The sequence below is a fragment of the Bombina bombina genome, chromosome 7 (genome assembly GCF_027579735.1).
Source record: "Bombina bombina isolate aBomBom1 chromosome 7, aBomBom1.pri, whole genome shotgun sequence".
Classification (NCBI taxonomy): domain Eukaryota; kingdom Metazoa; phylum Chordata; class Amphibia; order Anura; family Bombinatoridae; genus Bombina; species Bombina bombina.
Genome location: NC_069505.1, coordinates 138,092,127 through 138,108,069, shown reverse-complemented (window position 1 = coordinate 138,108,069; position 15,943 = coordinate 138,092,127). Strand labels below are relative to the sequence as shown.

Genomic DNA, 15,943 nt, shown 5'->3' with positions numbered 1-15,943 from the left:
TACTAGAAAAAATATTTCTGACGGTGATATGTCATATTGTATTTTGAGCGTACCTTTCATCCAATATATTACCTTGGCCCAAAATTGGGCTATTTTGGGGCATGTCCAGAAACAATGCAACATGTCCGCCTCAGTTGAACTACATCTAGAACAGCTGATCATTGAGTTATACCACTTGGATAGTTTTGCCGGAGTTAAATATACCATTAAGGCCACTTTGATCTGTGTTTCCCTCCAGGTCGTCAGCACCCAACTTTTCTGAGCCACCCTAAACGCGTTCTTTACCGCCTCAATGTCAATTTGTGGGAGTAATTTATCCCATAAAGATACTATATACTCTATTTGAACTGCAGAGGGCTTTAGCATGAGAAGGGAATAAAACGGCGCAATAGAGTAAACCCCCCTTTGAAAATTATTGATGCTAAATTGAAGTTCGCCAAATGACCATTCTACCCCGTAATAATTTTTTTTCAGTTCCTGTATGAGATGTCTTATCTGTAAATAAGCATAGAACTCTTTATTTGATAATCCAAATTGATTACTAATTTCCCTAAAGGTTAATAGCTCTAGGTCCATATTTAAAAATTGTATAACATAACTTAGCCCTTTATCTGACCAAGATCTAAAAACCTGGTCTGAGATACCTGGAGTGAAGATGGGGTTCCCAGTAATGAGTAAATATTTTGACACATGGGGTGAAAACCCCAAACAAACGCAAAACTTTTGCCAAGCTATAATTATATTTTTAAAAGTTTCCATAATAAAAATTTGCGTTGGCAGGGCGGTAATTGGACAGTGCAGAATAGCATCTAGACGATAGGGAGCTATTAATGCTGTTTCCCAGCCTACTGGGGATACTTGTTCTAGACCTGTCAACCAGTCCACTGCCACTTTAACCCGAGCCGCTTGGCTATAAAGAAGTATATTGGGCAGTGCTAAACCGGCAGCTTCTACATTATTCATCAGGCGCGATACCGAAATCCGAACTTTGGAGCCTTGCCATAAAAATTTAGAGCATGCCTTATTATAATTCATTATATCCTTTTTATGAATAGGTAATGGTATATTCTGAATGAGATAGAATATTTTTGGAAATAGATTTTAAGAGCGTGACCCTAGCAGATAAAGAGATAGGAAGTTTTATCCAATCTTCCATTTTTTTTCTTGCAATCTGAAAAGCATTTGTTATAGTTCAGATTATACCATTCTAGAGGGTTCGGATTCAAAATAATCCCTAAGTAGGTTATCTGTGCTCTTTCTTTAAAAGGGTGATTTAGATTATGTTCTTTTTTATTTATCCATAAAAGTTCGGATTTGGACAGATTAATTTTAAAACCCGAAATCCTACCAAAGCTGTTAACCGTATCCAAGAAAATCGGAAGATTCTTACTGATATTACTTAAACATAACAGTATGTCGTCTGCATACATCAACAGTACTAGTTTTTGTACCCCGATCCGAATCCCATCTAATTGTTGACGCAGTAGAATTGCGAGTGGTTCCAATGAGATGTTAAACAGCAAAGGAGATAGGGGACATCCTTGACGGGTGCCCCTATGTAATACTACTGGCTGAGAGAGTTCACCATTAATGAGCAAAGATGAATTCGGAGCCGAATATATAATACGAATTACTTCCTGCACATGCCCCTTCAGTCCAAACTGCTCTAAGGAATAAAATAAATGCTTCCAGGAGACGCGATCGAACGCCTTCTCCGCGTCAACAGTCAGAAGGGCTAAGTCTGACTTCGCTCTATGTCTGGTTGTTCTAAACTTATTCCAAAAATAATCAATTAAAGTCATGATCTTGCGAGTATTTTTGGCGGGATTCCTCCCAGCCATAAACCCAGCTTGATTCTCGTGAATTATTAAACCGAGGTGGGGTTTTAATCTTTTTGCCAGGATCGATGTAAGCAATTTATAGTCCATATTAAGAACTGATATAGGTCTATATGAACCGCGAAACTCAGGATCTTTATTTTTTTTGGGGATTAAAGATATTACCGCCGCTGCAAAGTAAGGAGAGCATTTATTGTGATCAATAAAATAATAATTAAATAAATTTACCAATGTTGGAGCGATTTGTAGCTGTAGAATCTTATAAAATTCCAGAGGTAGGCAATCAGGGCCTGCTGCCTTATTAGTCTTGGCTGCTGTAATTGCCTCTATGATCTCCTCTACTGTAATTGGAGCATTGATCTCTGCCAAACTCTCAGTGGGTATTTTGGGAGCCTTAATTTTATCCCAAAAATCATCTGTTGTTGTGTCTTGCTCTTCTGATGTATATAATTCTGTAAAAAACTCATAAAAAACTCTGGAAATATCCGTACTACAGGTAAATCTCTCAGAATCCTTTCTGATAGAAGTTATCTTATTTCTGCCGTTGGTCTTAATCAATCTTGCCACAAATTTAGCAGACCTACCTGCACAGCCACAATAAAGGGCTTTTTGTCTTTGTATTTCTGCTCTGGTCTTCTGTTTAATAAAGACATATCGCAAAGATTTAGCTACTATATATTTCCTCCAGTGCTCACTCGAGCGCAGACCTAAATATGTTTTATATGCATTCTTTACTTGATATGACAACTGGATTTCCTGTTGCCTGGATTTTCTTTTCATATTACACATATATGCCTTTACCTTACCTCGCAATACAGCTTTTGCTGCTTCCCAAAACACTTCGGGCCTATTTTCATACTCGCTATTAAAACCCACATATTCTCGCCACTGGTTAATCAGCCAATTGTTAAATCGGACATTATTCAACAAATGCTTTGGAAAGAAAATGGATTGCTTCCCAGACCTATCTAACCGGGATGAATTGCATGTTAGCGCTATTGCAGCATGGTCTGAGATCACTATATCCCCTATCTCAGCTTCCCATTCTAGGCCAATCAGAGACTCCGCAATCAGAAAGAAATCTATCCTAGAAAATGCCTGCTGACCTTTCGACATACACGTATAAGCTCTCAAGTCGGGATTCTGTAGCTGCCAGATGTCAATTAGCCCCAATTGTGAGCATAATTTTTGAAAAATACGGGTCTTTCTATCACGCGTGGGACTACCTACTTTTTTAACTCTATCTAAAGAGGGATCTGCTATTAGATTGAGGTCACCAGCAATAATAAGATTCTGTCCTATAAATTTATGCAGATATAAAACCATGTTATCCCAAAATTCTCTGTCTATATTATTAGGACCGTAAATATTACATAACACATATCGCACCTTATTACATGTTATTTCCAGAATTATAAAGCGACCTTCCGGGTCTATGATAGAGGAATCAATCTTATAGTCTAGATTTTTCTTAAATAAAATTGCCACCCCCCTCTTACGGGCATTATAGGGAGCCGCAATTACTTCTCCTACCCAATTAGTTTGCAGTTTCGAAATTTCAGAAGCCTTTAAATGTATCTCCTGTAGGAACGCGATATCTGATTTGGTTTTAGCCAGATGTTTGATTATTGCTTTCCTTTTTATTGGGGAGGTTATACCTCCTACGTTCCAGGAGGTCAATTTAAAGGGGGCTGACATGTCAGTTCAATAATAAAAACAAAATACCCCATGCTACTGGGTATAGCATTATACGTAAATCCGCAGGGGGTACCGGGGGGAGAGAAAAAGCAGGGGAGGCGAAAGAGGAGAGAGAAAGAAAAAAAAAAAAAAAAAGGAAAGAGGGAAAAACCCTCACAAAATTATAAAACGGTGTTACATACCCTGCGACATTAAAATAACTACCTTTTAAACAGTTTCGAATCTCTCTGAGAGTCAGCACAAATAGGATTCTAACCAAAAATTCAATGCATATCCAACATAAATCATCCCATGACCACATGAAGAAAAAAGAAAAAAAGAACAAACATTTTTTTGTCCGTACCTTACTTTTATCCCTCTAACTCCTATTCACTGAATCCCTAGTTCTTTACAAAGAGCAATTGCTTCCTTACTATTATTTGCTGTATAAGAGATACCTGCCTTGGTGATTAATAGTTTAGACGGATAAACCAGTCTAACACTGCAGTCAGCTTCTAAAAATTTTGAGAAAAAAGGAGACATTACTTTTCTTTTAGCGCTGGTCTCTGCCAAAAAGTCTTGAAAAATCAGGATTTTGTTATTGTCAATGTGTACAGATCTCATTTTTCTATAATATTTCAAAAATAGAAGCTTGTCCTGATAGTTCACAAATTTGAAAATAATAGACCTAGCTTTAGATAAGGTATTACTATCTTTAGGTGGGCCTAATCTATGCGCTCTTTCAATCAAAAAAGGTGAAGGCGGAGGGGGGATCATTAGTGCTTGAGGGAGGGTGACAGAAACAAAATGTAACAAGTCTTGATATTCCACTGATTCAGGGAGGCCAATAATCCGTAGATTATTGCGCCTCGACCTATCCTCAAGGTCTTCTAAACGCGCTTGCAGTTGTGAAATTATTTTTCCCTGATCAGTGATATCCAAGCCTTGAACATTTACTCTATCCTCCACCTCTGAGACCCTAGTCTCAACCTCCGTCAGTCTCACCGTGAACTGTCTAAATTCCTCTTTTAAGCTATGCATCTCAGTTTTAATTTCGGATTTAATTAGATCAAAATGTGGGATCATCAATTTCGCTACTTCAGCAGCGAATTCTGTCATGTCATTAGCACCAAAGTTAGTAACTCCTCGTTCTTGTGAGGTATCTAGTGAATTTTCTGTGTTTTTAGTGGTGCTGCGCTTATCTTTTTGTTTGGGTGGCATTTTAGGTGAAGAACTTTTTGGATACGTGATAAATCTGTCCATTCACTGTGATAAAGTGTATATATCTAGTGTAGAAAATTTCCTGTGTCTTGGTGGCTAAAATGCCACTGAATATTGAATAAGAGAGTTTGTGGTGCAAACTCTGAAAGTGAGAAGGAAGAAAAAAAAACAAAAAAACCTAGGTTACAAACCTATTAAAATATGTAATCACACACTTGAGAGTGCATGTGCAACAACCCAACCTAATAAAAGAGGTCAATTATTAGACCTTCTGTGCTTTGTGAGAAAAAAAAAAGAAAAAGAAAAAAGAAAAAAGTACCACACAACAAGCAAAAAAAAAACAAAACACAAAAAAAAAAAAATTCTAAAGTTCTTGCCTAAATCTTCACTAAGTCTTGTTTTTGACTTCTATCTAATAAGCCGTCCTTCAAAATACAGCTAGTCTCTTTATATCGAGAATTCCCTTATTAAAGCTTATCCCCACAGATTCTAAAGCTTTATTTTTATGTCTCTCTATTTTTAGAATGCCTATATTCCTCCAATAACCTTAAGTTTCACTTTAAATAGGCATGTAGTTTATTCCAAATAATATACACCTAAAGAGTAACTTAAAAAGCACATAGTAACTCCCAGAAATTAGGTTAGACCCTTCTTTACGTTTCTCCTGCCTAATTAGCCTTGACTACTATGGATATCACCAGATATTACCAGCATAAGAAACAACAAAACAGGATAAGAGTTAGATCACAATATACATTCAAGTTTTTCTTCTCATCTTATCATATCAGGCTTATGTGAAACAGTCCCGTTTTTCCGATGCACAGGCCCACAGCCCAAGTCACTTCTTGCAAGCTTCAAGTCCTAGTGACCTATATCAGATTTACAGAGAACTTGTGCAGCCAGAATGACCATAAATCAAGCAAAGGAAGAAAAGACAGTACCTGATATATCTTCCGAATCTTCGTGCTGCACCAGCTAAATTTTAAATAGTATGATGTCCTGAAAGGGCTGGCCAGTCTGTCTTACCCAGGTCTCAGCGGTGTTGTGAAGATACTTAACCGTTAACCAGTTGAAATTCTGTAATAGCAGAGCTGCTATCTGCTTTTCTTGCGGCACCGTCCCTTTATTGCAACTAAACCTGACTCAGTCATCGGATAGTCAGCACAGATTTTGCAAAAGTCCGGAATCTTGTAATTCAGCCGACACTGCTTAATCCAACTTCAGGTGCGGTGTCTCTGTTAGAGGTATTGGTTCTACTAACTCAAGAGGTGCTACCGGCTCTCTTGGTGGTTTACGCGGCACTTGTCAGCCCAGATCTGTGACAAACTGCTTACCGGAATCTCAGCACTCTTCGGTAGCGCCGTAAGCAACAGTAGATCTGCCCCTCCAGTCAGAGCTTCAGAGCCACTTGCGGGATCTAAAATCAAGATACACAGTAGTTCCGATAACAGTGTCGGAGATAGACCAGCTCACCTTGTAAGTCCCCGCCCCTGATATGCCTCAGAGCACGTCCTTGAGCAGGTAAAGGTTTAGCTTTTGCTGGGTGGATTCGCAGGGCCAAAAGCGTAACACCTCCTCCTGGAAGTCTTGCCTCTCACCAAGTCATCCAGCCTATGATGCTTATGTGCACCTTGGGATTGCTTTAGTCGGTCTCCAGTGCCGTTGGAACCGCAATGGAAATTTCGGGTTGCTTCTAACTGTAAAGATACCGCTAGGTGTCAGCCTTGACAGACATCCATCTTCAACTTTAAGGCATACTTTTGGCACAGCAGGTAATTAACAGAAGCGAAGCAGTTTATACAGGTGCTCTTAGCGACAGAGCTATTATGCCTTCTACAGACTTCCTCTCTGTGATCCGAGGATCCACAGCCGGTCCTAGCTCATTTCCCTAGGACAAGGCTTGCTACGGGTGGCTGGTGAATAGCCTCAATCCTTTTTAGATAGGAAGACAGAGCTGTTGGTAGCTACCTGCACACTACCTGCATGCTACCTGCTAGCTCCGCCCCCAGCCGGAAGTCCACCACCTGTATTTAAACTTTTTGAGTCACCAGCTCCTACTGAGCATGTGCAAGAATACACAGACTAAACGTATATGAATTTGTGATTGGCTGATGGCTGTCACATGGTACAGGGGGAGTGGAAATAGACATAACTTAAATTTGTCAGAAAACAATCTACTACTCATTTGAAGTTCAGGCCGCCACTAGAAATTTTGGGGCCCCTGACTTAACCATTGATAAGGCCCCCTCCTTTGACATGTGCAATTTTTGACCAAGTGACTAAAACGTATATGCACTTTATTCTTAAGTGTCTATTTAAACTTGGAAATGTTGTAAAGGTAGTAACATACAAACACACAGACACACTCATACACTGAAACACACACACATAAGGATTCACATATAGACACTCTAGCAAACACACAAAGAAACACACTCAGACACAGACACCTAAACAGACACTTAGCACTTGTTTACATTGACCTGACCTGACAAGTAAACTACAGTTTTGTAAAAAAAGGAGATTTAGAAAACAAAATATGGAGTTCTGATTATCTTTTTGTAAAGGAAGATGCCAACTAAATGATGACAACAGCATGCAGTGGCTGAAAGGAAGGGCCCTGAACTGCCTAAACAATAATTTAAAGGTTAAATAGTAGATTGGTGACTTCTGGAAAGGTCTAATTAGTCTCAAAGTCTGTAGAAAGATGTGAATAATCAGTAGTATGGTCAAAATGTCCTAAGAAGGAACAGACAATGGACACACACACACACAAACTCAAACTTGCACATACACCCAAGGAAACACCGACAGAGACAGCCTCAGAAAACACACAAAGACATACATACACACACACACAGACACCCACAGAAAACACACAAAGACATACACACACAGAGAGACAACCACATAAAACACAGAAAGACATACATACACACACCCTCACTGAGACATCCACAGAAAACACACAAAGACATACACCCACCCTCACAGAGACATCCACAGAAAACACAGACATAAATACATACACACACACACACACACCCTCACAGAGATATCCACAGAAAACACAGACATACACACCCACCCTCACAGAGGCATCCAGAGAAAATACACAAAGACAAACATACACACACCCTCACAGACACACCCATAGAAAAGCTCAAAGACATATGCACACACCCTGACAGACATCCACAGAAAATGCACAAAGACATACACACCCACCCTCACAGAGAGACCCACAGAAAAAAAATACATACACACTCATAGAGACACAAACCAAAGCACAAAGACATAAACACAGACACCCACAGAAACACTCACAGGAGGAAACATTTATGCACCTTGCATCCCCTAAATCAACAGTGTGTGACATGCATGATAAAACAATTTGCAGAAATTAAGAGATCACTTTTTAAATAATCATATTTGTAAATGTGCAAACAAAAATAATTCTCTGAATTCAAAATTGTTTGTTTGATTTTTCCCCATTTTCCCCAACCAAGAGCACCACTTCAAATATAGTGTACAAATGTTCCCATTTGTCAGCTTATGGATTTTGAAAATGCTGTACTCTATATGGTCTTGGTGGAACTATAAGCTGTGGTAATGTCTCATTTCAAACACTGAGCAATCTTAGTCTGAGAGTATAACATGTTATGCAGATGTAAAAATCTTAGATAAAATGCCTCCTTGCATCTGGAAAGTCCTTGCATAAAGGGGCAGTAAACTGGAATGTAATATATATATATATATATAAATTAAAAAATGCATATCTGCCAAAAGTGTACCTGCCATTTGTGTATCGAGGAGGAAACATTTCTGCATGGTTTTAAATATAGAATTTCTACAGCATTGTCAAATAATTATAAATACACTGCTGCTAAAAAAATCTGTTTTTATGGACCACACTGAAGTTACAATCCAAAATTGCACAAAGAAATAAAAAACATTTGCTAAGTAAGTCCTACCTCCTCTGCAAATGAAAGTGATCTGCCATCTGACTCAGGTACAAACAAAGTGCCAAGTCTGTCTCACACTGTGCATAGTGGTTTAGTGCACACTCAGAAATCCTCTCAAATGCTAATACTTTACTCCTTATAATAACATTTCCCATGCTCAATTAGCACTCTGCTGTAGTACCCACTGGTGGCTGCCAAAATTAAAAAAAAATTTTTTTTTTTAGTTCTTGCCTCATGGGGCCCCCCGGGGCCCACTGGGCCCCTGACAGGAGTCACCCCTGTCACCCCCTGATGGCGGCCCTTTCAGACTAGGTGCTATTACATTGTCTTGTAAGCTACTGGTTAAGTTTGTATTCCAATACATAACATGACAGTGATGGGCGGCCTATATTTCCTAACAGACCCGCCTTGTGTCATGCTTTTGTTATGGATACAACGGTAACTCCTTGTTGGTTTAGACTAGCTGATCGTTTCCAGTTATTACAATATTTCTTGCATATAATACAGAGGATTTCCGTTTTGCACTTGTATTACCATTTAATGTTTGAGCTTTTAAGGCTATCCTGCAGGTATCTTTGTCCACATCTAATTACAGTTATGGGAACTATCCTCTAGGTTCCTTCTTGTCTGTTTTCCTAAAAGAATAAGGTAGTTTACAGTATTGTCACTTTTATTTCTGCTAAAGGTGGCTTCTTCTGGCATATTATGGTTCCTTCATTCTGCCCTAACAATAACAAGAGCTTCTTCCATCTAGTCTTGATATTGTCAGTGGGCTCAGGTTTTTCTTGAAAGCTATTGTCATTAGACACAGGTTTAAAGTGACAGTAAACATACAAAATAATGTTATATAATTCTGCATATAGTGCAGAATTATATAACATTATCTTAGCGGCACCTTTATAAATCTAAAGCATTTCCTGATATTTTATCCCAAAGTTGGACTACCAAATCAGAGCGGGAGCGAACTACATTCACTTTAATGGCGCAATCCGACGTGCTGTGACTAGACAGCGTGCCGTGAAGTGCTTTTGAACAACAAGACCCGCTCAGTAGAACCTTAAACGGAGTCCAACTTTAGGATAAAAAAATAGGAAATGCTTTATATTTATAAAGGTGCCTCTAAGATAATGTTATATAATTCTGCACTATGTGCAGAATTATATAATATTATTTTGTATGTTTACTGTCCTTTTAACTCTGTGGATGTCTGAGAGGGATGCAATGTGCCCAATCCCTTTAACACTTCCAAAGGATTCATAAAGATTTACACCACTTTCACCTCAGCTACAGGATGCCATGGGTGACACTGAGACTGTGACATTTTCACTGCAGTGTTATGGTGGCACCAATGACTTGTGGACTATATATTTTACCAAAAAAACCCATAAATATATATTTATACAAAAATATCTAGTTATGAATAAATATAATATTCTTTTACGTGAAGAACTGAAATGTGAAATATTCATATTTTCATGTCCGGTTAACGCACTTAAGAAAATTAGATTGTTTGTGGGTGAGTAAAGGTGTTAGTTATTTTTCCACACTAATGGGGTTGCAATATTTGCAGTTTAGCTTTTTGCGCATGTTGGATTTGCACGTGAGTGAAAATTTTTACGTTCAACTTGCAATATGCGTAATACCCAACGGCTTTTTGTGCATAAAGTCTAGTGGGGTTAACGCGGGAGCACAAACTACTGATCCACTCATAATCTAACTCAATGTGTTTAATGTTCCTTTTAAGGGAAAGGGAGATAATGTGTTTGCGCGTGTTTGTGGATGCACGTCTACGCTTGCGTGCATGTGTTTTCCCATAGAGACACCAATTACCACATCTAGAAGGCAGAGGAAAAGTGGGGTGAGAGATAACCTCCATTTTTAAATGGGTTAAGTAGACTCTATTTGTAAATTAGCCATGTTCGTTAACAAGGTGTGTGTAGTATTCATTCCATACGCTGATGATTTTGTTACCATATAAAACAAGATACTGGGAACAAGGTGTATATTATAACAGATGATAAGAAATGTTATAACCTATTTTTTATACAAGAGTTACAAAAAGATTTAAATAATAACTTGAATGAAGGTATATTAAAGGGGCATAAAAGTCAAAATTAAACATTCATGATTCATATAGAACGTACAATTAATAAAAAAAATCCAAGTCATTTCTATAATCAAATTTACCTCTATCCTTGGCATCCTTTCTTGGAACTTACCTCCTTTTGAATATGGCATACTGAGGTAGGCTCAGAAGAGTGCACATCTTGAATACATATAAAACATTGTTGCAAACACTGCTGCCGTATAGAAACCCCTCAAGATCGTAGAGCTCAAGCTGCAATTATAATTAATCAATAGAAGTCCAAGGATATTCCACACTTTGTAAAAGTTAAGATATTTTATTAGAAAATATTTAAAAACAAAAATGAGCACAGGGGTTATCCAGTAAAACATAGTTCCCACAGGGGGACACCCTTATTACATCACTGCTGCCATATATTTGTCATGGGCACAGTCCTAAGACTACCTAGGTATACTGTCATGAAAAGGAGCTAAGTTTAAGCAAGGGATACCAAAGGAACGTCGTACATTTGTTAACAGAAGAAACCATGGAAAAGATGGAAAATGTTGTTTTTAATTTTCACTCTCTGACTCATGAATGTTTTATTTTATATCCCATATCCCATTAAAGAATAAGGGCCAGATTTTGAGTGGAGCGCAAAAATTGCGCTTTTTACAAGCACGATATTTGTGCTCCATTCGTAATACCAGTGCACGCAATTGTGCGATGGTATTTGAAGTGGCCCGCAATGCAAACGTGACCCTGCATGGAAGCTTTGTGCTCAATAGAGCGTGCTTCCATAGGCTCCAATGGGAGCCTCATTCTCATGCCGTGAGAACATAGCGCAGCGAAAACGTCGCACAGCTATAGGCAGCAAATTGAAATATATATGTGTATATATATATATATATATATATATATATATTTATGTCTTTATATGTGTACACAGTTCCCGATAGACCGCAATGTAAAGGCACTTTTCAGTGCCATTTTTTTTTTCTAACACCTGACAACTTTAACCCCATAAAACTGCTTGGTGTAGTTTTTTTTTTTAATAATGCTACAATTTATTTCACACCAAAAAGGGACTTCACAATTTATTTTTGGGGCAATTTGGGGATCTGACCTCTGGTTAATTTTTGAAGCACTAATAACCAGCCACTTGTAATGGCTGGTTATTTATTGCAAATTTGCCGTTAACGGGTGTGCAATAAATTAGCGCTCCACATGTAATCTAGCCCATAATCAGCTCACTGCCTGCACTCATTTGGGAACTGCAAAGTGCTGGGGCTTTTGAACGTATAGTTTGCAGGGCCATTAGTATAAAAAATATATATAACAAATAAGATAACTTAATCTTTGCTTTACAGTGTCCCTTTGAAGGTGGTCATTTATCTTTGTAATTTCTTTTAGCTGATAAAAGTGAATGTTGCCATGTGATATCACCAGGACACATTATTTAACGTAATCTTGTACTTTTTTTCTGCTCCGTATTTGTGCCCTCTATTATAGCAACACTGTGCTCTTATCTATCCACAGCTCCTTCTACTGAAGGTTCATTGTCTCAGCGAGATCATTTACCGCACAAAGCAGCAGCAGCGAGAACTCCGCGCCCATGTTGTTCGGTTCCACGAGTGTGTGGAGGAGATGGAGCTATACTGCGGCATGTGTGGGGAATCAATCGGGGAAAAGAACAGTCAGCTCCAGGCGCTGCCCTGTTCTCACGTCTTCCATCTGCGGTGAGTAGCAAGTGATCAACAAGCAGCGCTACAAATAAGTACTTGCGAGTTACCTTTGTCCATTAATTATCATATTTTATCTCTTGTGGGTTTTCTTTATGCTGGTAATCTAGTAAAGTTTATACAGATACAAATCCCCAAATATGGAATTCTAAAATCCAGACTTATTCATTCGTATTTTTTTTCAAATAAAATGATTAAAATGACCAGTTCTCCCCACCAATAAGTCACAATCTCCTCTGCCCACATCATTGGTTTGGTTTATGTGTTCTAAAATGGAAATAAATGATGGTATATATGTACTTAAAGGGACAATAAACACAACATTTTTCTTTCATGATTCAGATAGAACATTCTATTTTAATCAACTTTCCATTTTACTCCTATTACTCCTATTATCAATGTTCTTTGTTTCCTTGTTATCCTTTGTTGAGAAAGTAGGGATGTAAGCTTAGGAGTGTGTACATGTCTGCATCACTATACAGCAGTAGTTTTGCATCAATGTTTTATATCAGCAAGAACACTAAATGACAGCACTATTTCCTGTTATTCAGTGCTTCAGGTATGTGCAGGCTAACTACCTAGGTATCTCTTCATCAAAGAATAACATGAGAACAAAGCAAATTTAATAATAGAAGTAAATTGGAATATTATTTTTAATTTTTATTCTCTCTCTGATTAGTCCTTTTAAAACCACTATTACCTTTCGGATTACAGTACTGTACTAACTTTCTGACGGTACTATGTATACAAAGTATTAAAATGATATAAAACTACCTTTCCGTTGCATGTATAAGCTGTATTATAACCTAAATGACAAGATATTGTTGTTTATACTTGGTTCCATGCCCTATCCAAACTGTCCTGTTTAATAGATGTAAATATCCAAATATGCTGAAATCTAAAAGTTTTCTGGTCCCAAACAGTACTACATTTATTAAAGCATATTGATATTGCAGGTTATTTCCTTTAGATTTGAATTATTCATTTGAGCAGGTCCCTTGTTATCCCCATATCTTACTGCCCTCATCAACCAATGCTGAAACACATAGTTTAGTATGTAATGTAGCCTGCCTGCACTCCGCTGTTAAGTGCTGTAAAATCCGTAAGTGCTTTCTAAATAAAAGGTATAAATAATAATGCTTCTGTCAGCAGAATGGAGTCTGAACAACTAAATGTTCCAGACAATAGTCTTGTTAAGGTGACATTTAAACATGAAATAAAAGCTAGACAGAATAAGTTATTCAAAGCAAAGATTAGCTGGAGTATAATATGCAGATGTATTATTTAAAATGATGGAGTCGATCACAATCTTTTAGAAAAAAATGATCAACTAATTTATCTTAATTATCCAAAATTATATGATCTAATATAGTCAGTTAATTACCATATGATCATTTGACAATAAGACGCCCTTATGGATCCAAAAATCACAGTTAATTCTTTAAAGGGACAGTCTGCTCCAGTATTTTTATTGTTTAAAAAGACAAACCCTTTATCACCATTCCTCAGTTTTGCATAACCAACATAGTTACAGTATATTAATATACTTTTTACCTCTGCGATTACCTTGTATCTAAGCCTCTGTAGACTGCCCCCCTTATTTCAGTTCTTTTGACAGACTTGCATTTTAGCCAATCAGTGCTGACTCGTAAATAACTCCACGGGAGGGAGCATAATGTTATCTATATGGCACACATGAACTAGAACTGTCCAACTGTAAACAAAAACTGTGAAAATGAATATATACAGCATATATATATATATATATATATATATATATATATATATATATATAGTGCTCTTGAGAAAACACGATCGGGTTTGCGCTCGAGTAAGGTTGTTTATTTTTGTTTTGTTTTTTACTTTTCGTGTTCAACTAAAGTCTATGGGGGAATACATTAACACAGTCGCGATATACAGACTTCTGCTTTTTGCGCTAGTCAAATTAGCGTTAATGTAAAACCTTTTTACTTTCAACTTGTAATACACTTAAAGGGACACTGAACCCAAATTTTTTCTTTTGTGATTCAGATAGAGCATGCGATTTTAAACAACTTTCTAATTTACTCCTATTATCAATTTTTCTTCGTTCTCTTGCTTTATTATTTGAAAAAGAAGGCATCTTGTTTATTGGTAGGTGAATTTACCCACCAATCAGCAAGAACAACACAGTGTGTTCACCAAAAATGGGCCGGCATCTAAACTTACATTCTTGCATTTCAAATAAAGATACCAAGATAATGAAAATAATTTGATAATAGGAGTAAATTAGAAAGTTGCTTAAAATTGCATGCTCTATCTGAATCATGATAGAAAAAAATTGGGTTCAGTGTCCCTTTAATACGTCTAGCGAAGTTAGTGTTAGCAGGAGCGCAAACTACCGCTCCACTCGTAATCTAGCCGTTTGTTGTGGGGAAAAAGTTAATTTACCCTTTGTGTGCAGAATCAGTTTTTTTTATCTTGCAGTGAGTGCACTTAAAAATGTTTAAAGTGCCAGTCAGCTCCTTAGTCTGGAATAGGAGAAGGCAGGGCTTCCTCAGAACCGTCTTAACAAGACATATTTACTCGGTGGAGCTTGATTTTGATTATGCAGAAACATATCTTGGAGCAGCAGAGGGCTATCGATGCTATGGCTTTTGATCAATACATTGGTATCCGGAGTCTATTAGGCAGAGATGAGTGGACTGTGATTGGTCAGTTGGTCGCTGAGAATTTGAGCCAAAACAATATCAGTCTGTGTCAAGTCAAACCTTGTTCACTCACCTATTGAGCAAGATGAATGCCTTCCTAGAAAATCATGAAGTGGTTCCTGGTGGTCTACTTAGTAGTGAGGTAGCAGCATGTGTCAGGAGGCTGAAGGAGCAGCTGGCAGGTCACATGCGGGAACGTCTGTAGAAATACCCTGAACTGATGCTGGCCACCTGGTGTGATCCCAGAATTAAGGGGAAATGGCTTTCCGAACTGATTACCTGCCAAATTGGAGGGACAAATTGATTCACATGGTGTGTGCTGTCCAATGAAAGGAGGGCATGTTTTGTAAAGGAGAAGTGTAGTAGCAGCAGGAAACAGATATATACAAGCAGCTGCAGCAGTACATCACAGCTGAGCCGAGCAGCTGTGTTTTGGTTAGTAGACTGTTTGGTGGGCCTGCCTTGGCTACAGTAGCTCAGGAGCTTCCCTCTTTTCCCCTAACCACTGTGCAAAGTGAGCAAGTGTTTTCATTAACTGGCAATATACTGAACCCTCAGTGCTCACAAATATAAGTGCAGCTCATAGAGCAAATGGCATATTTCAAATTTATCATTCCAAAGATATGTTACCCTGCCCTTTTGCTTTGTCACTGATTGATTTTTAATTGTTTCCCACTCCAGCTTCTGCTCTGTTGCCCTCTTTCTCCCCTGGAGGTGTATTTTTGAGGTTTGTGTACTGTGAGGC

General features: G+C 38.0%; 1 protein-coding gene across 1 annotated transcript in view; it reads left to right on the top strand.

Moving 5' to 3' along the window:
* RAPSN (receptor associated protein of the synapse) overlaps window positions 1–15,943 on the top strand; it is a 184,138-nt gene that overhangs the window by 154,018 nt on the left and 14,177 nt on the right. Inside the window, exon 7 of the mRNA XM_053720344.1 lies at window positions 12,306–12,505. Coding sequence (XP_053576319.1) covers window positions 12,306–12,505 — 200 coding nt within the window. The remainder of the gene's footprint in view (window positions 1–12,305; window positions 12,506–15,943) is intronic.